The sequence below is a fragment of the Punica granatum genome, chromosome 6, assembly GCF_007655135.1.
Source record: "Punica granatum isolate Tunisia-2019 chromosome 6, ASM765513v2, whole genome shotgun sequence".
Classification (NCBI taxonomy): domain Eukaryota; kingdom Viridiplantae; phylum Streptophyta; class Magnoliopsida; order Myrtales; family Lythraceae; genus Punica; species Punica granatum.
The window spans coordinates 23,364,179-23,391,956 of NC_045132.1; the positions used below are offsets into that span (position 1 = coordinate 23,364,179).

A 27,778-nucleotide genomic window follows, 5' to 3' on the forward strand; every position below is an offset into this window, starting at 1 on the left:
CACCACCACTTTTTTGTTCTTTTAACTCTACTTTTAAGTACTTATTAAAATAAAATATTTATTTTGAAGTAAGAAATATTAAATATAGATACTTTCTTATACTATTGTTATATTTCTTTAAAATCATCATACTTTTATCTTAATTATCATAATTTTTTTAATAATATGAATATTTATTTTATTTTAAATAAACGAGCGGTCCGACCCATCGAACCCCCGGTTGGACCCATAAACCCATGACCCCGTACCCCTTCCGGTTCATCATCCGGTCCGGTTCTGATAACACTGCTTCAAATTCTTTCACATACTTTTCCAAATTACGTTTTTCTTTATCTCATCAAATTAAACTAAATTAAATTAAATTAAGTTTAACTCCGATTCTAATCACTATTTTCGTATCTTATACATGAAGAACAGAGCTACAAAGAATAGTTGGTAAGATCAACACTGAGCAGTCTTTCCCCTCCTCAGTGCTCATCCGCAGACCACCTAGTGCTGCTCATGAAGCTACAGTGCTTGAAAGAATCCCTAGGAATGGCAAAAACAAAGCAGCCTCCGTCTTACTTGTTCCCGAAGATAGCCTCCCGAGTCATGATCTCGATCCCTCTCACCCACAACTGGGCCATCTCGTCGCCCCCCTCACACACAAAATGCACCTCCTTGTTCCTCGTGGTCACGACCCGAAACAAACCAGGCTCATCCAAGTCGAGCTTCTTTCTCCGGTTCCATCTGAAACCCGCGCTAGGCCCCACTTCTGCCCGCTTGCATATCACATTCCTCTTGCTCGACTTCCCCCACCTCAACACACCGGATCCTCCCACCATCCGTAGTGTTTTGACGTGAGGAGATCCCTTCCCGCATTTTGTGTGCTTCTTCACCTGACCCCCCCTAAGCACGAGTTTCCGGGCAAGCTGATCGAATATGACCCTCACCACCTCATTTTTTACTGTTCCGGATCTCCTTGCAATCGTAAGAGCTGTCTCATGTCTATCATTCTCAATCTCACAGTTCGCACCGCATGAGATCAGGAGCTCGCACACGCTTCGGTGGCCTCCCTTTGCAGCTAACATCAACGGTGTGTATCCATCAGGATCGAGAGTATCCACTTCAGAGCCCCCAGTGAGTAGAGCACGAAGCAGATCTATGTCACCGTCCCTGGCTGCACGATGAAGAGACTTCACAGCCAAAGAATCATTGTCCTTATCGTCGATCTTGTCTTCTAGGACAGTCTTGTTAAACACTTCACTGTTGTGGTCTGGCTCCGATAGTAAGCTGCTTGATGTGCAGCTAGGTCCACTGTGTGACTTGTCATCAGACTCCGAACAGACATAAATATCGACACACTTCGCGGCAGATTCTTTGATAGCCTTGGAACCATTCGCTTCATTTAGAGGCATCAAAGTAGAGAAATTCTGGTGCGCATTGCTCGAGTGGCCAACCTTTCGAGCCCCTAAACCTACTAAAACTGCCTTGTGGAAATAAAGACTCCACTCAGCTGACTCTGCTATTGAGCTCGCCGACTGCCCAGCGGAATTGACCAAACTTAAATCTGCCCCAGCTGAAGCCAGAATTTTTAGGCATTCCTCCTGCTTGCTCCTTGCACAGACCATCAATGCAGTTTCATCTGAGTCTGATCGGGAATTCACGTCACAGCCCGCAGAGATCAAGCACCGAAGCACCTCAGGGACTCCGAGTCGAGTGGCCACATGTATGGGATGTTCAGTTCTTGAGGCAGTTTTAATTGGGCATTCCACGTCACCACCGGACTTTAGGAGGATGTTCAGTGCACGTCCATTTTGGCATAAGATTGCATGGTGAACGAGGGACCTCCCATAGTGAGGGGACTCGGAGGAGAGGCTTCGAAGGAGCATCTGCAAGATTGCACCACTGCTTTCGAAGTACTCCACAGCACACCAAGCAACAGGGTAAGGTTCGGCGAGGCCAGCCCCCACGCGGAACTCTTCGCCTGTATTTACATCCCAAGACCAGGCCCCTAGTCTCACCTTGATGTCTGTTCTAACACCTGCCTGCAGAAAGGCCAAAAGGTAAATCGGCAGCACACTATGGAGATGAAGCCGAATGTTGGGATGGTTGGTCCTTGTGCATGTGAAAATCTGAGAGAACGCATTAAAGTATATGACAAATGCTTCGTTCTTGAAGCAAGATGAAGAAAACATGCTATGAAGATATCAAAAACGTTCTTGTTTCCCAAATTGATTGCTTCACCAGAGAAGCTGCACAACAGACAAAACTTTCTTTGGCTCAGCAATGAACATGTCATCCAATTTAAAGAAGTCATCTGCCTAATGTTTACCTGTAACAGCAATCTAACCACGGCAACCTGCCTGCCGATGACGGCAGCAACAAGGGCACTGCAGTCCATGTTTATGTGCAGAGAAGGCTTGGAAGATTGAAGTAAAACCCTGTCAGTTGCATTAGCATCAACTCCACACTGCACCAATCGGGAGAAAGATATAGCAACTTAATCCCATATCGCATATATGTTCTTACGAAAAACTTAGACTTACAACTAATAGAAATCGAGACAATGGTGCCAAATCACTTTCGATGAAGGGATGTAACTCAACTAATTGACAAAAATATGAAAGAAAACAACTTTCGCGTCGCAATGACGGGAGAAAACAGAGGGTGGCATTCAAAGCGCTGACTTGTTAAACAGGAAGCTAATATGAATCATATTTCTGTTATTCACAAATGCTCATTATCAATCACAATCGACGATGGTGCTTGTATTTTAGGTCAGCTTTGACAATCTATGGTATTAAGCAATAGGAGTGTACAGAAAAGCCATGGCAGAATTCGTAAGTTCTCCGATGAAGACAACACATTATAACACGCCTTACCGCAACGAGTCCCCGAACCACATCCAGGAAACCTCTGGAGCTTGCAACGATGAGGGCACGTACGGCAAATTGAGGACGGATCATTTCGGATTGCACGAGCAACTCCGAGCACCTCGACTTTCCTACATAGCTCGCCTCCAACAGAGCTTCCTCGCACGCCTTCTGGCACGCGCCCGCGTTGATCAGAACCTCCACGATCTCGACATGCCCCTCCCTCACGGCCGCTGTTATGGCATAGCCCCTAAATAGTTTCTGATTCACACTGGCCCCTGCACTCTGTCATACGCACAATCCCGACCAACAGAAAACGGCATACGAAAGTCAATAACGGGCATAACAGCAAACGCAAATCCAGCGACGACGGAGATGGAGAACGGAGGTATTACCAGCAGCTTTCTCACGAGCGTCAGATTGCCGGCGTGAGCAGAGAGGAACAGAGCCGTCACCTCTGTCCTGAACTCCTCGTACTCGGCCCTCACCTCGTGCGAGGACTCGCCGCGCAGGACAATCTCCGTCCTCTTCGACCTCAGGCTCACGGTCCCGACGAAGTTCACGTCCACGAACGGATCGCTCATGCAGTCCTGCGCGGCGGGCAGGTCCCCGGCGTGGGCCGCGTCGACGAGGCGCTGCGACACCTCCGCCTGGTAGTCGATCGGGACCACCTGCTTCCCGGCGAAGTATCCGGCAGCGGCAGGGGCAGAGTTGGCGATCAACAGAGACATTTCTCTACGCAGTTGAGCTGAATGGGTTTTGACTGAACTGAGGAGGCAAAACCCCGAAGCCGGAGATCTCGCGTTCTCAGTCTATGGAGGGCTTCCGGGGAGGGAACGGGCGTTTATGGCGTGAGAGAGGGGATTTGGTCAGGGGAGAGGGAGCATGCATACGTCCGGTGCCGCCATGGCTGGAGCTGAAATGCCTTCTGGGCGTGCATTTATCTGTAAGAAGACAAGGTAGCTACCTGACAGGGTCATTTTGCCAAAGTGGATGTTGCATACGCCGGGAGTACGAAAGCCCGTTTCTTTAACCGAGCGGGCGCCAGCTGGAAATACTAAGCAAATTGTGGGCATGCGTAAACCCGGCTGCCGGAGCTAGTCCATCATTTTCTGGTCTGGTATGTGGGGTCCACTGCACTTAGATTGGCCTTTCCAAAATTTGCGGGAAACTCATTTCTTTTCTAAAATTTAAAAAAAAATGCTTTTAGTTTCACAAAAAAGCTTTTAAATCTGTTTTTCAGTAGGTTGAACTTGAAATAGTACGACGCTTATTTTCTTAAATAAAATTTCGATTCGAGTATTGTAAATGGAGAAAATTCTCGATTGAAAAAATTATATCATTTGATGACATACGCAATTTGAACTAAATTAATTAGAAAATATTCAAAAAATATAATACATACCGAAAAAATTAATTTCTTTCGATACAATCACCTTATACTCTTCCTATTAATCCCATTTAACTTGTCAAAAAGAGATTAATCTCATTTAATTGTGATTTTGACTTTGGGTACATGATGCTTCAAACATTTTAAAATAAATTTTAAAATATGATGGGCCTCCCTTGTAATCGAATTTTTTTTAAAACATGTCTTTATGGCAATTCTCGTCATGGTTCACTCATATGAGTTTTATAAATACTTTTCAATAATGCTATTTTCCTATAATAACATTTTAAGGTTATAATAATAGACTAAGCAGTGCAATTGGCCATACATAAAGACATGGCCCACTCAACCACGGCCGGACTTGGCCTGCAATGGCAGAGTCCTCGACAAAGTTTTTGTCTCATTTTATATCAAACCAAGACTAATGCGTGGACATTTGAATAATTCAGAACCAATAAGGGCATCTTTAGGTTCATATGTGGTATAATCCAACAGTCATGCCTTCAAGAAACTCGGCGAAAATGTTTTAGGAATAGCTTTGGATGATTGACCATTTCATCGGAATCCGATCGTGTCATGGAGTCAGAATCATTCAACTGTGTTCTTCAAACTCTTTTTTCCATCTGGTGTCCATCTAGTTCTATTACTGGACGTGCATGTCAACACGAACTTTAATTACTCCCGCCTCGATTTGCTTTTGTTTGACAAATCGCTCGGGCATTGCATGACGGATCAGAGCGAAGCACACAAGCAACTTTCCCGGGTGATCCTTGCCACGATTTATCGCGAGGGAGGCATCAATAACATTGTAGTAAATGGTTAAATTAGTCTCATGCTTTTGGGCTGTTATCGGTCATTATCTACTATACATAATCACACAGACACAAGAGGCTGAGCGGCAGGATGATGGACCTGAATTGAATTTGGGCCCAGCCCAATTTATCATATGGGCTCTTGCTCTTTAAGATAATGGGTCAGTCGAATCAAAAGCCCAGTACGACCATGAGGTTTCATGAGCCCCTTTCAACGTGTCCAATGAGATTATCACTAAAACATCCGATAAACATTCACCGTCCGATCACCGACTGTACCGAGCTCGAACCCGACCAAGGCATCCTGACCGTCATCGTGAGGCCCTCGGAGCTCACGAGGAACAGGAGATCCCCTCCCTTCTTCTCTGTAGCTTTCCTTCATCAGTCATCTCTCTCTCGCTCGCTCGATTCTTCTTCTCTGCGCTGCTTTCCCTAAATTGCCGGACACATCGGAGCTTATTCCTCCGTCGTTTCATGCAATGGTACGCGACCCTAACTGTGTCTCTTGCTCTTCTGGGGTTTGATTCAGCTCCCGTTTTGTTTCCCGTGTCTGATTTCACTGTGTCGTGGCTGATTGCAAATTGCTGTGTTAGCGATCGTTGCTAGCTCGTAAGCTGTGGTTTTGGTGGATCTGAGTGTATGTAAGATGTCAGTGGCTGTTCTTTTGATCGTTTGAGGAAGAAATGAGGCATTGTTGATTCTGATGTTGAAATTGTCTGCAATTTCTGGTCACCTGGGGATTGCTTGAAAGGAAATTGATAGGTTTTTGCTTGGAGTTGACATTTTCTTCCTTTGCTTATGGGACTAGGGATACTGTACTGGAAAAAGGACCTTTTTCTTAAAATATTATTTTACAGGGTGGGGGTTAAAGACTTCAATCGGCACTCATTTAGTTGTGAAATTCCAAGTTCAGTTTTTGCGATGAGAAATGCTTAGTCTAATGATAACTTATTTAAGCCTTATAGTCGAAGCATTCTTCCATTTTGGTCACCTGGGTTGTATGCTTTTTTCGGGTTTCAGTATGAGATAATATACGCATATAGTCATTGGTGCATAGAACTCCTCTGATTATATCTACGATAACAATATCTGGAACTGCTGATTGAGCATATATAGGATATCACTGAGTTGCATGATGGGAAATGGAATTCCTTTTTGTTTATATGACATTAATTTTAATGCATAAATTCTCAACAGGCAACCATGAGGGGCTTACTGTCCTTGAAGAGGACAAGCTTGCTTCGGGGGCATGGTGAGAGGTGGGGTGTGGCCCTTAGGTCATTTAGCACTGAAGGTGCAAAACCTGCTGCAGGTCCTCAGGCTCAGGCTCAGCCTCCGCCGCCTCCTCCTCCTCCTCCGGAGAAAACCCATTTTGGTGGCCTAAAAGATGAGGACAGGATATTCACCAACTTGTACAGGTTGCACGACCCTTTCCTCAAAGGTGCTATGAAACGTGGGGACTGGTACAGGACCAAGGATTTGGTACTGAAAGGCGCAGATTGGATCGTAAACGAGATGAAGAAGTCTGGACTAAGGGGACGTGGTGGTGCCGGTTTCCCCTCAGGCCTTAAATGGTCTTTCATGCCCAAAGTATCCGATGGCCGTCCTTCCTACCTCGTTGTTAATGCTGATGAGAGTGAACCTGGAACTTGCAAAGACAGGGAAATTATGCGCCATGATCCTCACAAGCTGCTAGAAGGATGTTTGATTGCTGGTGTCGGAATGCGTGCCTCTGCTGCTTACATTTACATTAGGGGAGAGTATGTCAACGAGCGTAAGAACCTAGAAAGAGCCAGGAAGGAGGCTTACGAAGCTGGACTGTTGGGAAAGAATGCCTGTGGCTCTGGCTATGACTTTGATGTACATATCCATTATGGCGCCGGTGCATATATTTGTGGTGAGGAGACGGCGCTTTTGGAGAGCCTTGAGGGAAAACAAGGGAAGCCACGATTGAAGCCACCCTTCCCAGCTAATGCAGGACTATATGGATGTCCCACAACTGTTACCAATGTGGAGACAGTTGCCGTTTCCCCCACCATTTTGAGGCGTGGACCCGAATGGTTTGCTAGTTTTGGTAGGAAAAACAATTCGGGCACAAAGTTGTTCTGCATTTCGGGCCACGTGAACAAGCCTTGCACAGTTGAGGAGGAGATGAGTATTCCTCTGAAAGAGCTGATAGAGAGGCACTGTGGTGGTGTTAGAGGTGGATGGGACAACTTACTTGCCGTAATCCCAGGAGGTTCGTCCGTCCCACTTATCCCCAAGAACATTTGTGATGATGTATTGATGGATTATGATGCCCTCAAGGCTGTCCAGTCAGGACTTGGGACAGCTGCTGTAATTGTGATGGATAAATCTACTGATGTTGTCGATGCAATCGCAAGACTCTCTTACTTCTACAAGCATGAGAGTTGTGGGCAGTGCACGCCCTGCAGAGAGGGCACAGGGTGGCTTTGGACGATCATGGAGAGGTTGAAGGTCGGGAATGCAAAGTTGGAAGAGATCGATATGTTGCAGGAGGTGACCAAGCAAATCGAAGGGCATACCATCTGTGCTTTGGGTGATGCTGCTGCTTGGCCTGTTCAAGGTCTCATTCGGCATTTCAGGCCCGAGCTAGAGAGGCGAATCAGGGAGCGTGCAGAGAGGGAGCTCCTGGAAGCTGCTGCTTAAGATTTATGTTCAGGTTGCTTCTTACATCTTTCCTGTTAAATCTTTTGCCCGGTGCTTCAAATAATGCATAAAGCCGATGCTCTGATGTAGTCATTAATGGGGCCTTCGATTGTTGGGTTTCTAATGAGTCTGCTGGTTTTTGATTTTCCTGATGCATAGTAGAAATGCTATTTGGATTTAGTGTCTCTCTTATGTTGCCTTTAATTTGGATTCATCCTGAAATTTAATGTTCAACGGCTTTAAACTTGCCAGTGCAACCAATGACGAACTAATTGTCAAAAGAAACAAAAACACGATATTGTTCTCATCTGGCTTTATATTAGCTGAAGCTATTTGATGTCCGGTCATTATAGCAACACTTGATTCTGGTTTGCAAAAACTTGCATTTTAGTGTTTATTTTCATAACGACATGATTAATCCAAAGCGGACCTCTCCTAACTTGGTTTTTCTTGAAGCAGGCAGAGCTGTTGCACTGATGCTGTTGGAATAAGAATGAGAACAACCCGGAATTGTCGGGTGGAGAAGCGACTCGAGCTTCTGGATCCTTTTGTAGCACTTCAATTCCTTAAATGTGTACCCCGACCAAACAAATGGACTTCAGCTTTGCAGTCGAGGGAGGAGCTTGTGATCTCTTCTGAAATGTGTATGTTGGGAGATTTTTTTTGTTTATGCCATTGCCATAATTATATGTTTTCACCAAATATCATGGGACACGCGTTTTCCTTGAAAAAGCTTAGGAAAAATATACTCTTGATGATTTACTTTTGCCTACTTTTCTATTTTCATCATTTTTTAAAATTTTTTTCTATTTTCGTTGTACCGTTAACTTTTCCGTTAAGTATTATGAGTTGGATCCTCGTTGGCAACCTATGCCATAAAAAAGATCCATCTGGATTAATTTTTTCTACGCCATAAAAAAGATTCACCTGGATTAATTTTTTCTTATTGAATAGAACAAAGTTGGCCCTTTTATTGATTTTGTTCAAAATCCTCTTTTTTTTTTCTTTTTTCTTTTCAACATGTCTCTCAAATCTTCATCTTTCTCTCATTAGTTGGTTTAATTAATTTGTTAGTGAAAAAATAAATTAAATCAAAAGAATGAAAATAATTAATGAACACTTAAGAGAAGACAATGAAGACAGAAGAAGACGATGAACATTGAATAATAGAGAGAACATAAACGTGAAGGGCTTCCTTCTCTTCTCTTATGTAGAGATGTATAATCAATTTGTCCAATTCAAAAAAGATTTAAGCAAATACTAATCCAAACAAATATAATCCCTGACTTATCAAAGAAGCCGATTAACAATACCACCAACCAAACTTCTATTTCATATTATCAAGATCAATTACATAAAAAATGTATATAAAAGAATTTGCTAAGCCATTATCGTGAAAAAAACATCTAAATAACGAGAGTTTTTTTTTTTTTTTATAAGTAACGAGAGTTTTATGATTATGGAAAGATTACAGCCAAACGGAAATCACTCGGCATGAATAAATCTCGATTGTGAATTCGATTAAAAATTTTGAATTGTAATAACATAAAGATTCCCCTTTTTCGAGTCAACAACATTGAAACCTCGATCAAGTGCCATTTCAACTGGGATTGGGGAATAGTAATCAGGACAAGGGGAACACCTGTTCGAATTTGGGAGTTAGAAGAAGACTCCCATAGTGTTGCAAAATCACCAACCAATGACATTTGAATCCTCTGAGCTAAGAGTCATTGAGGATTGAAAGATTAAAACTTCTCTATGTTGAGCTGTGTGGAGTTCTAATCGGAGGGGAGTTGAGAAAAATGTGTTGGGAAATCAAGTAAGAACAGAAGATTTTTCGAATTAATAAATAAAATCAGTATTTTTGCTTTGAAGAATTGTAGCAAACCCAACGAAGAGGAAAATATAAATGTGATAATTTTTCTTGACACGGATCATCTAGATCCAACTTTATACACTTGATGAAAAAGTTCATGGTAGAATAAAAAATAGAAGAGTATATGAGACGAAAATAAAAAAAAATTTAAAAAATTATGAAAATAAAAAAATAAGTAAAGGTAAAAAATCGGAAGTATAATTTTTTCAAAAAGCTTCAATAATAATATATTCATTTTGTGAAATCTCAAGTGCATGATAAATTCACATATTGAAGGTTTTCCGCAATGATATCAATCGCCCGAGACGAGACCCGATTCAAAACCGGGCCTTAGCAGTAGAGTCGACCCTTAAGAATCGTATCGGATTTAAACACACCCAAAGTTATCTAATCGGATTAGAACTTACCCAAAGTTCGCCGTATCGATAATGAATGGGATTATTATTTGTCAACGACGTTTGGCGCAATATCCTCATCATTGCAACATTTTCTTTCCTTTTTCAGATTTTCCTTTTTTCATTCTTAAAAAACTCATCGCGACCTGTAGAAAAGAAAAGAACATGACACGGTGAAAGGAATTGTCTGTCAGCCCCGAAGATTCCGACCCCAAAAAAAAAAAAAATCAGGAGAGAGAAAGAAGAAGAAAAAGTTCATTCCTTTCTTTCGCTGTCTCCTCATCTGCCATAGTCGATGATGCAGCTGTTTTGCCCTTCACCGATTCACTTGAAAGGAACATAATGCACGTCTCTCCCTGCTTCCTACTCTCTCTCTCTCTCTCGGACTCTGTTCTTGAGCTTCCTGCGGGATCAGGCGTCGCTTGCGGATTCCCATCTTTTAAATGGTTTTGCTAAAGTGGGTGGCTTGTCCTTTTGCTCTCTGTTCTTGGATTCACTGATCGTCAGGCCTTTTCTTTAATCGGCTTATCGATCTTTACTGAATTCTTTGTTTTCTATACGTATATGTATGTATGTGTATATATATATCTCTATATTTCGTTACCTCCAATCCATGTCTCCTTATCATATTTTCTGGCGTAGAAAAACCGTGGGTTCGATTAGCTGAGTTGGTCAAGTTCACTTTTTCTTCCCTTTTGACTCTTCATTTTCTTTTGAAATACCTCACTGTAAGCTCCACATCTCTCTCTCTCTCTATCAAGGTAGAGTGAATGGGGGGATGGTAGGTGATTTCTTAATTCCTAATTCTTATCCTCGTTGGGTTCTTAACTTGTGAGGGTGATCTTGCTTCCCTGTGCATCTAAAAGTGTTGGATTTTTTTTTTTTGGGTTCTTTCTTGCATATATAAATCATTATGATGAGCTAATCCAATTATCCCCAAATGCCTCTTCAATAGTCCTCTATTCTTATGTAGAGGGACCCATATCTGAATTAGCTTCTTCTGGGGTTGCTTATCTGCATCCACTTTTGCTTTTGAGTCCATACAGAGCATCTTGAATTTATTTTTCTTCATTATATGTGTATTTGCATATTGACATTTCAGTGGGTGATCTGCAGGATTGAATTGTCCATGCAGAAGTTCTGCAATGAGGGGTACTTAGATTGACTGAAGTGTCTGCCGACCTACTTTTTTTCCTTTTCAGGGAAAAAAAATGGTTCTTGGTTTGCGATCGAAGAGCCGAAAATGTGTTTCGGTCCAGGTTGAGTATCTTGTCTGTGTCCAACAGATCAAGCCCTGGCCCTCGGGCCAGTCCAAATCGCCTCAGTTCTTGTTGATCCAATGGGAGAACGGGGATCAGAGTTCGGGATCCTTTAGATGCAGTGTCGGGGAAGGAAAGATTGAAATGGGGGAATCCTTCAAGCTTCCTGTTACTTTGTACCGGGAAGCTTCGAAGAAAAGAAGCACCCATGAAAGTTACCAGAAGAATATCTTGGAGTTTCAGTTGTATGAATCTCTAAGGGACAGGACGGTGAAAGGTCAACTGTGGGGATCTGCAGCAATAAACCTGGCTGAATATGGGGTTAGTAGAGAAACCGTTAACATAAGCACTTCTGTGAACTGCAAGAAGAGCTTGAGGAATGCTGGACAACCGCCTCTGCTTTATGTTAGCATTGAGCCATTGCATAGAGATAGCTCCAGCTCTTCACCCAACGTTGGATTATCCAAGGAGGGCTCGCTTGAAAAGGGTGAAAGTGGATCGGTTTCAGCTCTAGGTCATGATGGTGATGATGAGGTTGAGATCTCATCATTCACCGATGATGATGATGTTTCCACACATTCATCTCAAGTGGTTTCTTCTGCTGCTTCTGATACTGCTGGGGCCTCCCTGCCTCAAAAGGATGAGGTAATCAAATTCATTTATGCTATATCAGTTTAGTTTCCAAAAGGAGCAGACAGCAGTGCTTAGTCTTCTGAGATTCTTTAGTTTGTATGCTGCTGGTGTCTTTGCTATTTTCAAAAGTTTGTAGCCTTTGCAAATGCCGTTTGGCTTTTGTCGAAAGAGCTATTTGACCATCAACAGATTTGCATAGTTATCTCCATGGAAACACGTCAAACTGGCTAATTTTATTCCATGGAAGTTCCTTCTATTTCTCAAATCACTGATTTGATATTAAATGAGCTGCTCAAATTGGCCTGCAGGAAGACGCTGAAAAACTTAAAAAGGGCAAAGCAACGACAAATAGGGAAGATCTACCACTCTCAAGCACCGAGTCTTTAGACCGAAAAATACACAACCATAAAAGTGACACCTCCCTAAAAGGTTAATTTTTTTTTTTTGGCCTTGTCCTGTAGAAATTTTCCATTTGATATGAAGCTCTGTACAAGGAATTCACCTTGTCCATCCTCGCTCACAGGTATGCAAGGTCAGCAGGAGTTCTCCACTAATTACAGGAGAAGCCTTGAGCAGCACACAGCAGCCAATGAGAGTATTGCTAGTGAAGATGCAAGAAAAAAAAGTACCCCAGAGTTACATGACACATATGCAAGAAGCACATCTCAAAATTACAAGAATACATGGATGCCGAACAGGATTAGCCCACAGGAGGCTGCAAGCAGTGATGAGTTAACTGGTGGTCACTCGAGTGAAAAGGATGAAAATGGGCATCAAGAAAATGGACATTCATCACAGACATCAAAGGCAGTGAAACATCTCTCAGAAGATGAATTGTTAATCCTGGATACTTCAAGACGTGCTGCAAGTAAGCAGCTTACCTTAAGGAAAGGTGCCCTTGGTGACCAGAGCAACATTGCCAAGAGCAATGCACTAAAACGTGCGAAATCCACGTTTTTGCCATCTGCAACATCTGAAAATGCTGAACTCATAAATAGCCACACCCTTCTTCAACCAGTTGGTCGAAAAGCTGCTTCGAGTTCAGTAACAAGCAGCAGAGCATCTAACAATGAAGCAAAATTGGAATCTAAAGTTGCTATGCTCGAGGAAGAGCTGAGAGAAGCTGCTGCCCTTGAGGTTAGCCTCTATTCAGTTGTTGCTGAACATGGAAGCTCCTCAAATAAGATCCACTCTCCTGCTAGGCGTCTTTCTAGATTTTATTTCCATGCTTGCCAAACCAATTCCCCCGCTAAGAGGGCAAGTGCTGCTAGAGCTGTGGTCTCGGGATTAGCTTTGGTCTCCAAGGCATGTGGGAACGATGTGCCCAGGTACAATTAAGCTCCTTTGAGAATCAATTGTCTCTTTAACATCTTGCTGCCATCTCAGATCAAGGATTAACTGGACATTACTGAGTGAATGTCCCTGATGTCATTTGAATATTAATTCTTTGGATTGATTCACCTATAATCTTATTCACTATTTGTGGAGGTCGTTGCCTAGAATTTTGCTCATTTATTCAAAAATGTGAATGTACGTTTGGTTTAAATTGTAGAAATCTTAAAGAGTCAAATCTTTTTGCAGTCTGATCTATTACTTGTCTGGGCTTAAAAGATTTACTTTTTTATGTAGGTTAACCTTTTGGTTATCGAATGCAATTGTGCTGAGAGCTATAGCCACCTCTGCTGCCAAAAAATCCAAATTTAATGGCAATGGAGAACTCCATACCAAGTCTTCTCCTGGTAAGTCTGGACGTGCTGATGATTGGGAGAATCCCCAAATTTTCACTCTTGCACTGGAGAGGGTCGAAGCTTGGATGTTTTCCCGTATAGTAGAGTCTGTTTGGTGGCAGGTGAGACAAATTCACTGTCAATATCTCTTCTCCTGATTAGCTACTTTCCAATAAAGAGGATAGCTTGAAATTCAAAAACCATTATTCACTCTCCGTTCCCCTACCTCCTCCCTCCAGACAATGACTCCACACATGCAAAGCTCTGCTGCGAAAGGCTCAAACTCGAGGAAATCTCATGGTAAGAAGCACATATTGGGTGACGCTGAACAGGGTTCCCATTCCATTGAGCTATGGAAGAAAGCTTTCAAGGATGCTTGTGAGAGGCTTTGCCCTGTTCGTGCAGGAGGTCATGACTGCGCTTGCTTGTCTTTACTCGCTCGACTGGTAAGCATATGCCCCTGCCATCTTCCTGCCTGGCCCTCTTCTCTGAAAAAGATTATCAAACAAGACCCATGCACTCTCTCATGTGTTTCAAATCTATTCAGTAGCCAATCCTGATTGATTCCATGTCAGTTTTTAATGGATGAGTTGGACTTGGTGTAATGCGAGCAATTAGATTGCTAGAAATATAAATTCATGGTTAGGGGCATGAAGGCTTACAGAAGCATGTTTAACTCACCATTTGGAAACATTCTGGAATCTGGTATTCCTATCCAAAGCCTGCAAAACTGACGCTATGGTGTCCCCTTTTTTTGGCCTTCATAGGTGATGGAGCAGTTGGTGAGTAGGCTAGATGTGGCCATGTTCAATGCTATACTTCGTGAATCCGCTGATGAGATGCCAACAGATCCTGTTTCTGATCCAATAACCGATTCTAAAGTTCTCCCAATCCCTGCTGGAAAATCGGGTTTTGGGGCTGGTGCGCAGCTGAAAAATGCAGTAAGCAATTCCATTTCTTCTTTCATTCCTATAATTTTCCAAGCTCTCTTGGCATACACCTTCTGGTATCTCTTGTGCTTATTAACTCATACTTCTATTGCCAAAGGAATTTTGCTGTTGTGCTATTGCTGTTGCTCGTCATAAAAAATAAGACATGCACTTGGGCCTGAGAGCTTCTCAGAAAGGAACAACCTGAAGTTTAATACCTCTGTTAAATCTAAAAGTACTTTGCCTGAAAGATGTGCTTTTTTCGGGATGAGAGTTGTTTATACAACTTTCAAGTAATATGACATTTTTATCCATTTTTCTCGATCACTATCTTGGCCTTATTTATTTATTTTTTGGGGTCACAGCATAAAAGTTTGATAAGTCTATCGTCTCTGTGATTCCAGATTGGGAGTTGGTCCAGATGGCTTGGTGATCTTTTCGGTATAGATGAAGACGACTCTCATGTAGAACCAAATGGCGATAACAGAAACCAGGACTCTGATTCATCTTCTAAAGCTTTTCACCTGCTTAATGCACTGAGTGATCTCATGATGCTTCCATTTGAAATGCTTGCAGATAGAAGCACACGGAGAGAGGTTCCATTTCTTACAACATCAACTGATTATCTAGCTTGTCTCTCGCTAGTTTCATGATCCTTTTTTTTTTTTCCTTTCAATTGACATGTGCATCGTCTTTTGAAGGTTTGCCCTGCATTTGGTGTACCATTGATCAAGAGGGTTCTTTATAATTTTGTCCCTGACGATTTTTGCCCTGAACCAGTCCCACAGCAAGTTCTCGAGGCCCTTGACGCTGAGGTAAGTCCATCCCTGATAATACTGGCTCTATGGGACCGCATATAGTTATGCACATTAACCATCTCGACCCAATTCCACTGGCTTATTCAACTATGGAACCAGCTGTGGATTTAGAAAAATATCCTTTCCATGCTAAAAAAAAATGATTTTTACGGTTTCCAGGTAGTTTACATGAATAATTGGACACCAAGAAACTCAAATTGGACTGGTTCGATAATCAGTCCAATCACATAAATATACAACCTGACCCGACCATATGAATGTTTTCCTGTCACCTTTCACTGCCACTGCACTATTTATGCTTCGTTTGATGCTGAGGACAGGAGAGAACTCGGAGTGGGATTCGCTATGCACATTCTATTTTCTTTCTATTGCTTCCTATTGGATGCGGTCTTAGAAATTATATCAGAATCAGTTCATTGCCTTGTCTTCTCGAACTACTTTCAACTCATCTGTCCTCTTTTCTTATCTATTAGGACGATCCTGATGCTGATAATGAGTCGATATCAAATATCCCATACATAGCGTCCCCGACTCAGTACACTCCACCTCCTGCTGCTACGCTTTACAGCACCATCGGAAGTAGTCAGAGTCTTTCTCAAAGCGAGTCCTCAGTGCTGCGAAAATCATACACGAGCGACGACGAGCTCGATGAATTGGACTCACCGATAGCCTCGATCGTCCTTGACAATGGCCGGGTTTCTCCTGCCTCAGACCCACCCGATTGGATGCTGAAGGGAAAGGGAGGTCGAAAGGTTGTGAGGTATCAGCTCCTTAGAGAAGTATGGAAAGATGGAAAATAGTCTCATTTGAACTTCGCCACCACTTCTGTCTGATATTCTTAGTTTTGTATAATTTACTTTATCTTTTTTAATTTTATGTCCCCTTGTAATTATTAATCACTTTGGTCGGTATTATCGGTATATGAGGATGGATATTAACTTAATGATGAGGATCTCTCTTTTGTATCTGTCACCGTCCAATTTTAACTAATTTTCGTGCCGAATCTTTCCGAATCTGTAAAAGATTCATAGCAACGTTCTATCTGTTTCAGTATGTTGATCGATTAATGGAACGGTCGATAGAGAGTGGAATGTTGGGTTCGGGATGAAAAATAGCAGGCCGCTTTGGGCTTGCCCTTTCTACATGCTCTTGTGTGCTGATTATGACAGCATACCGATTGTTAGGCAAAGCACAGTCAGCTGTGCTTGCTAGATATTTGGCATGGGCAGAATAGTAAGTCCGGATTGCTGGCTAACTGCAACTGCAAGTCTTCCCATAGACTTAGTAAAATGAAAATCAACAAATATGAAAAGTTCTACTGACAAGAATTAAATATGATCGTAAAAGTTTTACTAACAAGAACTAAATCTATATCACATGAGAATTCGTGTTAGTGCACTGTACTCCGTTGGTTGGGCCGTTTTCTTGAGAAATTATATCAGTTCCAATTCCAAGATGTTTGGCAGGTGGGCCCCATGTTTCTGGCCTACCGAATCCTTTCTCCTACTTCCTTTCTGCTCCGATTATTATCCAACTCGGGCGAAAGAAAATCTAAGCTTGAAAGGATGGAGGAGGAGGACAATACCGATGAGAAGATTATGAGCAATCAAAGCAATTGGGTCACTCCGGCAGTCGATCGAAGCAAGATCAAGATCATGTTGTGCGACTACAACCCTGTCACGCGCCAAAACACCAAGGCGCAACTGCTTACTTGTCAATATCAAGATACGCCTCTATTTATGTTCTCTCTCTCTTCTTTTTTTTTTCGATTATAAGGAAGCATTTTTCTATTTAACAGATATAAAAACTTCGGATTTTCATTAGATTACCGTCGGCATATAGTAAGATAATAACACGCACATCGGATGGAACACACACTATCATCATAAGAGCACATATATAGCTTTTGGGATGAAAATTTTCGTGCACTTCATAAGCATCAAACTTTTCTGGGTGTGAACATTCCGAACAATTTTTTCTCGCTTACTTTGGCCCTCCGCTTGCACGCGAGGTGGGTCCGACGCGTGTTTTTGAACCGCATATATACCACCATGCCGTTCAATAGGGTGAAATGGTTCCTAACTGCATTAATCTTTCTGCATATCTTTGAGCTTCATAGTGGCCGTAGTAAGCTCAGCGACGGAGGCAGTGGAAGCCCTCAGTGCCGAAGGGTCCAACATAAACATCGTGCTCGCCAATGCCGGTCGCCCCTTGGATTCGAGCATCAAGATCCTAGACTACGTTATGGACCAAAGCCGAAAGGACAACCAGCACATCCCGGTCATCAGTTGAGTGTTTTTGGTGCCGGGCGCATCTAATTACTCAAAACTCCTCTTAATAGGTCGACTATTTTAAAGGTTAGTTACGAATCAGTTGAAGAAGAAGGTTGAACGGGAGACCTCGAGGGAGGGAAGGAGGGAAGAGCTGATGACGTACGAGAGATGTAGATAAGCGAATAAGTCGAAAGTTATTGAGCAGATTGAGAGTTATTTATTCGATGAATGACGCGATTTTTTTCGATGTAGTCGGCACCTCGAACTTTCTTAAGGTTCCTATACGTCAGATGTTGTCATGGGCCGACTATAAGAAAGGGTTAAAATGTAATAAATAGAAAGTATGTGGGTAGGATGGATAACTAATTTACTTTGGGGGCGCTATCTTTAAATTCCCTTACTCAGATAGCTACGAGAAATGCTGGAGGCACGATTGCTTCATGGGATCCAAAGTATATAGGGTCACTGATGTAACACTGAAGCTTTATGCAGATGTATCCAATGCATTAAGAAGATACTAAAAACTCTTTATTATCTTGGTTCAGTGCTGTGGACAGGCTACCATTCCTCGTTGGTCTACAACTTCTTGAGGCTCGGCGCCGCAGATTACATGACTCTGCCTTTGGTCGCTGAAGAACTGAAGTACCTGTGGCTGCATATGGAGAGCGGAGTCGGAGGCAGAAGCCGGTCATAGTTCCTAGGTGGGTTCGATGATCAAAACACCGGTTCTATCATCAGCCCAAGTTCATCTTTACCGGCAATAAAAGATTTCTTTTACTTTTACGCGATCTTGATGTCTTAAGTACTCTAGACATTTAACAAGAAAGATCGAAGAAAGAGCTGATAGCAGTGCTGCTATGATAGCTTCGAGTCCATAGAGAAAGGGCATGGGACGAGGAATCTCGTCCGGAACCGAGTTTGCTGCTAAAGCATTGTATTGTTTTATTTCCACTGATTGTTTTATCAGTAAATGTCTTTGATATCTAAGTGCGACTGCAGAATTGGTTTATTGATCTTAATATCCGTTGCCTCTTTTAGTCTACAGAGACACTCGACATAAAACCAAAACATATTGTGCGCGGCTAATTTTGAGTCACTGCAAAAGACAATAAATAATCCGACAAATATTTATATGTTTAATTTTGTGGGTACAATCTCTAATTGGAAATTTACAAATGAAAATACAAGTAAATAGAAATCCTCTGATTCTCCTTCACATGTTGAACGAGGGCTTCGTAACTTGTTCTCGTCAAATGATGTTTTTTTACACCGGGGCTTTTGGGCTTGGATCCGATGAGAGGTCTCAAGCGAGGGCTGCGTAGCTTGGTCTCGTCAAGGGATGTTCATCATGGAACCACCGTGGCCTTGGGGCTTGATCCGATGTAGAGACTCGAGCGAGGGCTGGTGTAGCTTGGTCTCGTCGAGGGAGCGAGCTTCGTGGAACCACCGGGGCCTTTGGGCTAGAATCCGATGTGTCCCACTTGGGGTCCTTTGGTTCGGCAAGGCTTCGAGAGGACCGAATTCTTACGTGGATGACACATCCACATATTAATGTGTCAAATCATTCGGGCACGTGACGCTTTATTTGTCTATCATCGAATCCCGAAATATTAGTACCTTATTTGATTAGGCACTAATATATTAGTAATAATATGGTGGCAATTTATAATACACATGAAATTTTTCGTGTCTACACATATATTACACAAGGCCAAACCTTAGGCTTGATGAATTTTGTTCGATGTAATTCATGAAAACAAGTAGAAAAACCGGAGGCACGCGCAAACCAACAAAAAGATTACCGAGATAATAACAAATCGAAAGCATGAATCAACAATAGTCATTCACCGAAACCGTTTCACTTCGATCTGCTCCTGAAAGGATGATGAAGTTACCCAGTGGCAGTAGACAATCAAGGAAAGGATTTGAAAAGATTTTTTTTTTTTTTTGATCTGAACTCTGGTGTTCGGAAATCTAATTGAACCGTGACTAATCCAATCCAATCGGTAAACCTCATCCAGCGTGAATTTTTTGTATTCACAATGACTCGAATCCGAGACCTTACTTAAGTAGAACAAACGTCGAGCCTTTTGAACCAAATGGATTGAAAGGATTTTATCGCTAAAAAAAAAAAGCCAACAACCCAAAAAAAATAGTCTGACAATTCTGGTTGCCACGTGTCCTATGTATATGGCAAACTCGAATAAACGTGGTAACAGAGCCAAAACCGCAAAAAGAACCGCAAATTCTGCTAAAATAAAAAACAGATTTTTTTTTTTATTTTTTTTTAATTTCCAGTAATACTTTTGGATATTCTGATTAGCTTTTCTGCCACCACAAAACTTTCGAAGTTCATTCACCTCTGCCCATTCGTCTTCCTCACCATTGCCATGAGAGTTGTCAATTTCATCATGAGGACTTTCTGGTTCATTCTAAACTTTGCGGCATCTTTCTTCTATAAGGTACGTAATCTCGCGCGAAGCTACTCGTTTTGTGTATGCGCGAGATAATAAACGTAAACCTACGCTGAATTATTTTCCTCGGATTCTTTTCTAACGTGTTCGGATATTGTAGGAACCCGTGCAGCCGGCTTCGCAAATGAGAGCAAGGAAGCTCCCTCTGCACACATGTGCGGTGTCCATCCTCTCATCGACCCACCGGGTCTACACCAGAGCCCAGGAATATAACGGCCTGTCGGGTTTGTTATTCAGAAAGTCGGCGCGACTCACCACTTCTGTGGACCCGTATGCTCGCGAAATCAAGAACTGGTGCCTGTCCATCCTCACCTGCGTGGATGATCAGATCCTGGCTGTCGAGTGCGGGATTGAGAAAAACTTCCCTGCATCAACCTTCGTGTTTGATAGAGTCGACGAACTTGTCAGGGCCATGGAAACTTTCCCGGAAACGGCCGAGCAGATGGTCAGCAGACTGCTCTCATTGATCCACAAGGTCCCATTCCTGAACTTGGCATCATCCCATATCACATCACGGTTGGATTGTTGGCTCTCTAAATGGGGGTGGGATACCGCCGCACGAGAAAAGGATATCCCAATGGACTCGAGATCAGCAGATGCCAATGAAGGAATTGTTTCTGATAAATATTGCCCAGGGTCAGCACACGACAAGGAGGCGGGAAAAGAGCTCTTCCCGTCGGTCGAACCTCTGCTGATCAAACCTAAGACCAGCGATAACTGTGCGAACATCTCCCCGAAAGGCACGTACAAGGAAGTGCTGCTGGATGAAGGCAACACAGAAGATCATAAGGTCGAACTAATAAAGGAAGGTGATGATGGGGAGCAGATAACATTACTAGAAGACGCCAGCAGTAAGGAAGAGGGCAAGGAGGAGGAGCAGGAGAAGGTCGTCTCTCTGACGACCGAGGAGGGTTCAACCAAGGACGACCAGATATTGGATTTGTTTGAATCGGGATGGCACATGAAGAAGCCGGTGTGAAACGGGGGGAAAAGGAGCCCGATGGTTCGAGCTGCTCCATACACTGGTCTAGCTAGGAAAGTCTGCTGTTTATTATATCGGGTTACATTATTAGCATATAGTTTTTGGCATGATCTTTTAGATGTAATTGGCGAACTCGCCTCAGACATGACCTTGGTTGGCGAGTATCAGATCTTCTAGTGCAGAGTCCCGTGGGGAAAATAATGCGCGTGTACATATTCGAAACAAAGACGAGTTTCTTTTAATGTTTCTTGTATTGGTCTTTTACTTGTGTCAAGTTTGAAGAGAGGGATATGGACCCCAGATGAGTAGAGGAATGGCTTCAAATCAAATATAATTGGTTGGGATTGGCTTTTCAGAATGGGAAATTCAATGGATGGGGTCAGTCCAATTACTAACTTTGATTATATAAATAGAGGGGCGTGCACATAAAGTCTAATAATAACTAATGATAAATCAATAAGAGAAATAAAATTAACAAAAAATAAAAAAAAAAAAATAACGTAACTTATCCAGAAATAAGTATTAAAAAAAAATGTGTGCGCGCAAAAAATGAAGCGCCCACCGTGGGGCTCGAACCCACGACCACAATGTTAAGAGCCTTGCGCTCTACCGACTGAGCTAGACGGGCTTTTTGTTGATGTACCCAACCAACTTTATAAGTATAAATGCACCCAATGGCATACACCAATAAACCTCTCCACAAATTCTAACCAAAAAAAAAAAATTAAATTTGTTTTTTTGACAATAACGCAAGCGTCCTCAACTCAACCTAGTGACTACTAGCTACAATTAATCCCCATTCATGCATTAAGCGTTTCCAGCGAGTTTCTTAGACCAAAAAATTGACAAAGATGAAGGGGGAACAAAAATGCATTTGATTACATACATGGAAGGGGGGAGCTCTGTATGTACTGTACACTTCTCTTAGGAACCAAAAACCTCAGTCAAATAGAAAGGCAGCTACGAGCTTATATCTATTACCACCTGACAGTGCCCTTTGAGAGGAAGAAGAGGGAAAAGGTAATATGACAGCCGGAAGGAGCCAAAAAAAAAGGAAAAAAGGGAAAATTTACAACGATCCTCAGCACTGGTACACAGAGTAGCTCTTGGTCTTCCACAGAAAGCTCCACCCTTTGCCCATCTTCCTCCTCGAAGTCGACTTGCAGTACGGCTTCCCCTCTGAGGCCGCCATCGCCTTGTTATAGCTTGTCTCGGGCAGTGGTGGCGGCGGCGGCTGCTGCTGCTGCTGTGGCTGGTGGTTATTTCGCTGGGATGACACCTGAGGAGGGGAGTGCTCTCTCTGCCTCTGCTCCCGGAAGATCATCAGCAGCTTCTGGGCCTTCTCCCTCCCCCTTGTCGTCCCGTTCACCGAGACCGACACCAAGGCAGGGATGACCCCTTCTTGCAGGACCATCTGTATGCACTTGTTGTTCCCGCTGCAGAGAACCAGGAGGCAGAGGACGGCCTGCTCTTGCTCAGCAGGGCTCCCCGTATCAAGGACGGTGGCGAGCGTGGCGATGAGCTCTGAGCTAGACCTCATCTCGTCCCTCCCCGGTTGATTTGACACCAGGTTGACAAGGACAGCGATGGACTTCTCAGCCCAGTTGTGGTCCTCAGACGTCGCCAGGAGGGACTGGAGGGCAGGGATAATGCCTGATTTCAGTATGCTGGGGATATTTCCATTGTAGGTGGAAAGGTTGTAGAGGGTGTGGAGAGCATCAAGCTTGCACTGCGGATCAGTTTTGTCCCTCAGAAGACGGACTAAGAACGGAATGGCCTGGCTAGACCCGATTATGGGTTTGGCATCTTCGAGGCAGGAGAGATTAAGGTACAGGGCCGTTGCAGGCCCCTGAGAGTTCCGGTTCGAGATCATTTCCTCGAGCAGAGGGATCACTTGGGCTGATAACATCAATTCCTTGTTTCTGAAGGAAAACAATTACATAAAAGATAAGAATTAGTTTAAAACTTTGACACATTTATCAAGAAAAATATCGATCAATTAGTTATCTTTCCATAAAAGACTAGCCATCTTCAGCTCATTAAGAAAAAAGTGAATCCTAGAAAATCAAATTAATTTCGATGTCATTAGTATGATTATTGAATCAAAACCAACATACAATTGGCGAAGTCAAATTGAAAAATTTCTGGTGATTCTAGGAATGAAGAGACAAACCTGTTGTTGTTAACAGCAAGATTAAACAGCGCCATAGCCCCAACTTCTTGAGCCACGAGGTCCCGACCATGGACCGCCAACTCTAGGAACTTCAAGAGGGCCTCAACAAACCCATTTGCTCCCATAAAAATCCTCGCCTCCTCATCGTCCTTCAGCATTCGCCGTACCTGCTCGGCCACTTTGCACTTCTTCACCATATCCCCCTCTCCATTAAGAACCGCAAGAAGGTCCTCGTGACTCTCTAAGCCATTAAGCCCCAGGTCCTCCTCTTCTTCATACAGATTCTCCTTCTCGTTCTCGTTCTCGATCTCGATCTCATTCCCTTCCTCCTCGATGGTCCCGCTCTCCTCCAGCGGGACCACCTTCACGCCCTTCAACTTGCAAGACCTGACACTATCAATTGACCTCGAGTTCACAGACTCGGAATCAGATAGAGCAAGCCTCCAATAGTTAAGGTCGAGTGATTCAGGAGGGCCATCGGGCATTGGAACCCTGTGTTGATCACACCAGCTGGTAATTAGGCCCTTCACGCAGTAATTCGGAGTCAAACCTAAGTGGGCCAGGTTCTGCTGGGTTTTCGGACAGGTATTATGTCCGTCACTCAGCCATTTCTCAATGCAGACCCTCTCATAAGTCTGCCCTGAAGAGATAATCACAGGATCATACATAAGTTGCAATGATATTGGACACCTCAGCTCCTCAGGAGGAACTGGTGGGATGGGGCCCGATCTCCTGATACTAGGCCTGAAGTTGAAGGAGCTGAGCTTCGACAGCTGCCTATCAAAAGCGTGAATCCCCCCAGGCCCACCCTCTTCAAAGGCTCCCTGAACCGTGGGAGAACAGGGAGTAGAACCCTGAGAGTCGTTATCATCAGAGAACTCATTTCTAAAAAGTTTAGAGTATTTCCTCATGAGATGTAACAGATATGCCACGATCGATTCCTTGCGCTTGTCCTCCTCTGCCCGAGCCCTTTCAATAAGTTTCTTCAAAGCCCGTCTCTCTGCGAGAGCTGCCCGAGATGATGTGATGCCTAGCCTAGTAGCAGCCTGATGGAAAGACTCAAGCTCATTATTATCATTGCACTCGTTCAACTTTCGTCCCTGCTGGAGCAGAGCAATTATATCCTCCCCAATTTGCTTTTCCGATGGCTCCAGCGAAAACACAGCAGATTCAAGCTCATTTACAATCTCGGAGATCTGAAGGCACATAATTGAAAGAAAATAGTAAATATCATATATCGAGAACAGAAAATCACACATGACGCTCGCTCTTTTTTTTTTGGTGATTCTACCTGACAACCAATGGATTGTGGCACAATATCTTCCACCCTTTTGAGACTATCCACTAGAGCAGACCGAGCCTTCTCGAATTTTAGAAGAACAGAATCCCCAGTTACAGCCTGCATTAGGTAGTAAAGATTCAAATTAGTTCTCATTGTGGAGCAAATTGAATTGTGATTATGAACCAAATGGAAGAACACATACCAAGTAGAGTTTACTACATTCTGCGCAATGCTGAAGGACATTCTTGGCTTTCTCCAGCGCCACGTGCAATAAACACAAAGCTTGAATACCTGATTTACTTCTAGGTCTTGCCGCTTCCAACTCAGGGAATATTGCCAGTATCTTGCAATATCTTATCGAGAGGGTTTTGCACATCTCTCCATGTAACTGAAAAGGCGACAACTTCCATAAATTAACATCCTAAATCTAAAACAGCACATGGAAGATTGGCAAAATCATCCTATCGAAAAGTAGATCAAAACTTCCCACAGTTTTGACATGCAATCCAGCAACATACACACTATATCTCAGTTTTTACTAGGAAGAGAAATGATAAACTGCAGCCATAGAGTTCACCATATCTTTGATATGCAATGGGGATTTTTTTATTTTCCAAGAGCACAAGTCCTGGTCCTCAGAAAATTAATATTCAGCCAGAAATATGGCATTTCAAAAATCTCCAACAATCGGGTGAATCTATTCAATTGTTGTCTTGCTCACATGTTTTTAGTCCAGACTCATGAGTTTATTTTGGCATGTTCTTGGAAAATTTCCTTCACTGCATCTACTCAAATTATTCTCAACCATACCTTGGCATCACTCGCTGCAAAGAGACTTTCTTCAACTTCAACAATGTCCATGTTTTGCGCTCACGTTGCACCCTACTAATGAGCTTATGCAGTCTGCAACGAAGAGGGAGCACTAACATTATTATGACAAAACAGAGGCTTGCAATTATGAGAACCCAACAAATTTCAAGAAAACAACAACTGCGTCAACCGATTAGAAACACTAATTCCACAAAAAACTCATATCCACATACACAAAGGAGAGAACAAGCCCGTCAAGTCTAATTGATCTGAGTTCAATACCCTTTCGGCTCCATTGCCAATCTACAACCCCATAAAAAGGGGGGGGGGAAATAAAAGGGTCTAATTTTCTGGTAAAGGCAATATCAAATTGGATATTTTTCTTTCCAAGCAACCCAGAAAGCAGCAGGCTATGGAATTATCTGACAAATGGAGACACCGAGAATTTAAAACCAGAGAAAGACCAATATAAACAAACAAACAGGGAAGATGTCTACAGCTGTTCCAAGATCACATCGGGAGAAATCCGATGCATCTAAAACGTCATGCTACATAAATAAACAATTGGAAAATTGAGATGCTGATTTAAACATTTCATCAAACAGGTTGAGCTCTAATCTCCCGAAAAGGACATAAAAACAGGAACATACCATTCAAAGTTCCACATCCAAATTAGGCAGATTAGAAAAAACTAAGGAGCTTCCTAATTAAAAATGAGGAATTTGAAAACGACGTCCCCAGCTGCTGAGATCTTAACTGAGACGCAAACACGGGAATCACACCCTGTTTGAGCATTTGAATTCCTCATTACCAAAAAAAAAAAAAAACCAAAAAATTTATCCACAAAAATCGGATCCCCGAGAGCCAAATCCAACCGTGAACAGGTGAATCGGCCACGTGAGCAGAAACAACCTCAAACGCGGCAAAGGAAAGACAACTAAATTAAGGAGCTCCCATTTTCGACAGAGATCCTCTCCCCCGGAAATGGAGTGAATCTCTGAGCAGTAAGCTAGGGTTTGGAGGTGGATCAGTACCGGGAAATGCGGAAATGGCCACGGAGGCTTCATAAAAGAGCATTTACAGGAGCACCCAGATGGCCAACCCGATCAAAGCTTAAGCTTTTCGTGGATTCAGAGCGTCAAATCAGTTGCTCCGCTCGGTGGGATTGGTTCATGCTGGTGGAGGGACAGAGGGAAGATGTGGGATGGAGCTCAGAGAGCTATGGAGCTTTTGTTTTTCCTTGTAAGTGGGGCAATAAATGGCAGAGGAATATATGAATTTTTTAAATTAAAATTGTGAATTTAATAATTGAGATGGAAAAATGTGAAATTTTTTTCGTTCGTATGTTATAATATCTGAAAATAGAATAGGCCGGGACTAATTCAGCTCGTGAGAATTTATTGAGTAACCCTAACTCCGATGTGAAAAAATACCATTTAAATTGCATGAAATAAAAAATTTGATGCTAATCATTCGAATAATTACTATAACTATTTTTCATTAAATAATTTTTATTAATTCTTTTTCGTCACTTCAATATGAGATAGGATCATTTAAAATTTTCTCTCAATTTGAGGACGAATCGTTTAACTAAATGATAAAATTTTCTCGGCTGAATTTTTTTTAATTTAAAAGATTTAAATTTTAAACTTTATTTAAAAGAAATAAATTCGAATCATTCAAAATCAATCACGTTGGTGGAAAAACGGAAAATTACTGATGGGTGAGTGCGAAAAATTGAAAATTGCTGTTGAATTTGATCGATAATTTTAAAATTTAGGAAATAAAAAAAATGGATTTTTGCGGGGAAGAGGGGGGAATGCAAAATTCCGCCACTTTTGTCTCCCCGGTGACCGGCCGACACTTGCCGACCTCCACGTTTGTCGGCTAGCAGATCTGTCATTAATACATTTCAATTGACAATCATGCCCTTCTCACTTTCGTAATTAAAAAGGTATTAAGTTAATCCCTTCTCATGAGGATATCATCAGATCAGATGATTGGGGGAGAGAGAAAGGCACCACGAGTATTTAACTATTTTCTTGATAAAATGGGGACGTCCATTATAAAGTTGAGAAATGAAGTCCATGATCTTTTTGAGATGCAAAATTTTCATTTGCTGTCTATGTTGAAATTAAACTTTCAACTACTGTACGATCTATGAGATTTTGTTGATAAATTATCATATTCGCTTTGCATATTTAAATTAATAAATGAATTGAATGAAAATCTCCTTTTCTTTTACATATTACGGTGTGAATAGAAGTTAATTTACATCTGTAGAATTGTACTATGTCCATGGCCTTCTTTATAATCGAAAGGAAAAAAATTTGCATCTATAGAATAAGGCATGGGGCATTATATAGGTGTGCGGTGTACAAGCGATCAGAAACTCTTGAGATGTTTAAATTCATGCAAAT

General features: G+C 42.5%; 5 protein-coding genes, 1 long non-coding RNA gene and 1 other non-coding gene across 10 annotated transcripts; 4 read left to right on the forward strand and 3 right to left on the reverse strand.

The window, feature by feature from the left end:
- Window positions 1-352: 352 nt before the first annotated feature.
- Window positions 353-3,772, reverse strand: LOC116210269 (serine/threonine-protein phosphatase 6 regulatory ankyrin repeat subunit C-like). Its single transcript, XM_031544119.1, has 4 exons — window positions 3,251-3,772; window positions 2,865-3,140; window positions 2,315-2,452; window positions 353-2,027 (listed from the first exon to the last, which is right to left on the reverse strand). The coding sequence occupies exons 1-4, from the start codon at window positions 3,584-3,586 to the stop codon at window positions 561-563; spliced, it is 2,217 nt and encodes a 738-aa protein (XP_031399979.1). The 5' UTR covers window positions 3,587-3,772; the 3' UTR covers window positions 353-560.
- Window positions 3,773-5,382: 1,610 nt separating this feature from the next.
- Window positions 5,383-8,489, forward strand: LOC116211291 (NADH dehydrogenase [ubiquinone] flavoprotein 1, mitochondrial). Of its 2 annotated transcripts, none has more exons than XM_031545608.1 (3): window positions 5,383-5,539; window positions 6,255-7,740; window positions 8,184-8,489. In XM_031545608.1, exons 1-2 carry the CDS (start codon window positions 5,537-5,539, stop codon window positions 7,725-7,727), a joined length of 1,476 nt encoding a protein of 491 aa, XP_031401468.1. In that variant the 5' UTR covers window positions 5,383-5,536; the 3' UTR covers window positions 7,728-7,740; window positions 8,184-8,489. The 2 variants fall into 2 exon arrangements, with proteins under 2 accessions (XP_031401468.1, XP_031401467.1); XM_031545607.1 differs by having other exon boundaries at window positions 5,384-5,539; window positions 8,187-8,489.
- A 1,708-nt stretch (window positions 8,490-10,197) lies between these two features.
- LOC116210752 lies at window positions 10,198-16,331 on the forward strand. Of its 3 annotated transcripts, none has more exons than XM_031544786.1 (10): window positions 10,198-10,455; window positions 11,201-11,902; window positions 12,199-12,319; window positions 12,414-13,218; window positions 13,520-13,739; window positions 13,857-14,063; window positions 14,385-14,558; window positions 14,951-15,142; window positions 15,248-15,361; window positions 15,838-16,331. In XM_031544786.1, the coding sequence occupies exons 2-10, from the start codon at window positions 11,210-11,212 to the stop codon at window positions 16,162-16,164; spliced, it is 2,853 nt and encodes a 950-aa protein (XP_031400646.1). In that variant the 5' UTR covers window positions 10,198-10,455; window positions 11,201-11,209; the 3' UTR covers window positions 16,165-16,331. The 3 variants fall into 3 exon arrangements, with proteins under 3 accessions (XP_031400646.1, XP_031400644.1, XP_031400645.1); XM_031544784.1 differs by having other exon boundaries at window positions 10,199-10,455; window positions 11,115-11,902; XM_031544785.1 differs by having other exon boundaries at window positions 10,201-10,342; window positions 11,115-11,902.
- Window positions 16,332-16,886: 555 nt separating this feature from the next.
- LOC116210394 lies at window positions 16,887-18,656 on the forward strand. The gene is made up of 2 exons (XR_004157493.1): window positions 16,887-17,721; window positions 18,183-18,656. It is a non-coding gene; the product is annotated as an uncharacterized LOC116210394 (long non-coding RNA).
- A 1,295-nt stretch (window positions 18,657-19,951) lies between these two features.
- LOC116210914 lies at window positions 19,952-21,446 on the forward strand. The gene is made up of 2 exons (XM_031545054.1): window positions 19,952-20,099; window positions 20,212-21,446. Exons 1-2 carry the CDS (start codon window positions 20,028-20,030, stop codon window positions 21,088-21,090), a joined length of 951 nt encoding a protein of 316 aa, XP_031400914.1. The 5' UTR covers window positions 19,952-20,027; the 3' UTR covers window positions 21,091-21,446.
- Window positions 21,447-21,648: 202 nt separating this feature from the next.
- TRNAK-CUU lies at window positions 21,649-21,721 on the reverse strand. The gene has a single exon. It is a non-coding gene; the product is annotated as a tRNA-Lys (tRNA).
- A 224-nt stretch (window positions 21,722-21,945) lies between these two features.
- LOC116210913 (U-box domain-containing protein 6-like) lies at window positions 21,946-26,614 on the reverse strand. The gene is made up of 6 exons (XM_031545052.1): window positions 26,393-26,614; window positions 25,359-25,451; window positions 24,751-24,936; window positions 24,558-24,665; window positions 23,267-24,462; window positions 21,946-23,015 (listed from the first exon to the last, which is right to left on the reverse strand). The coding sequence occupies exons 2-6, from the start codon at window positions 25,407-25,409 to the stop codon at window positions 22,175-22,177; spliced, it is 2,382 nt and encodes a 793-aa protein (XP_031400912.1). The 5' UTR covers window positions 25,410-25,451; window positions 26,393-26,614; the 3' UTR covers window positions 21,946-22,174.
- Between the last annotated feature and the right edge of the window lie 1,164 nt (window positions 26,615-27,778).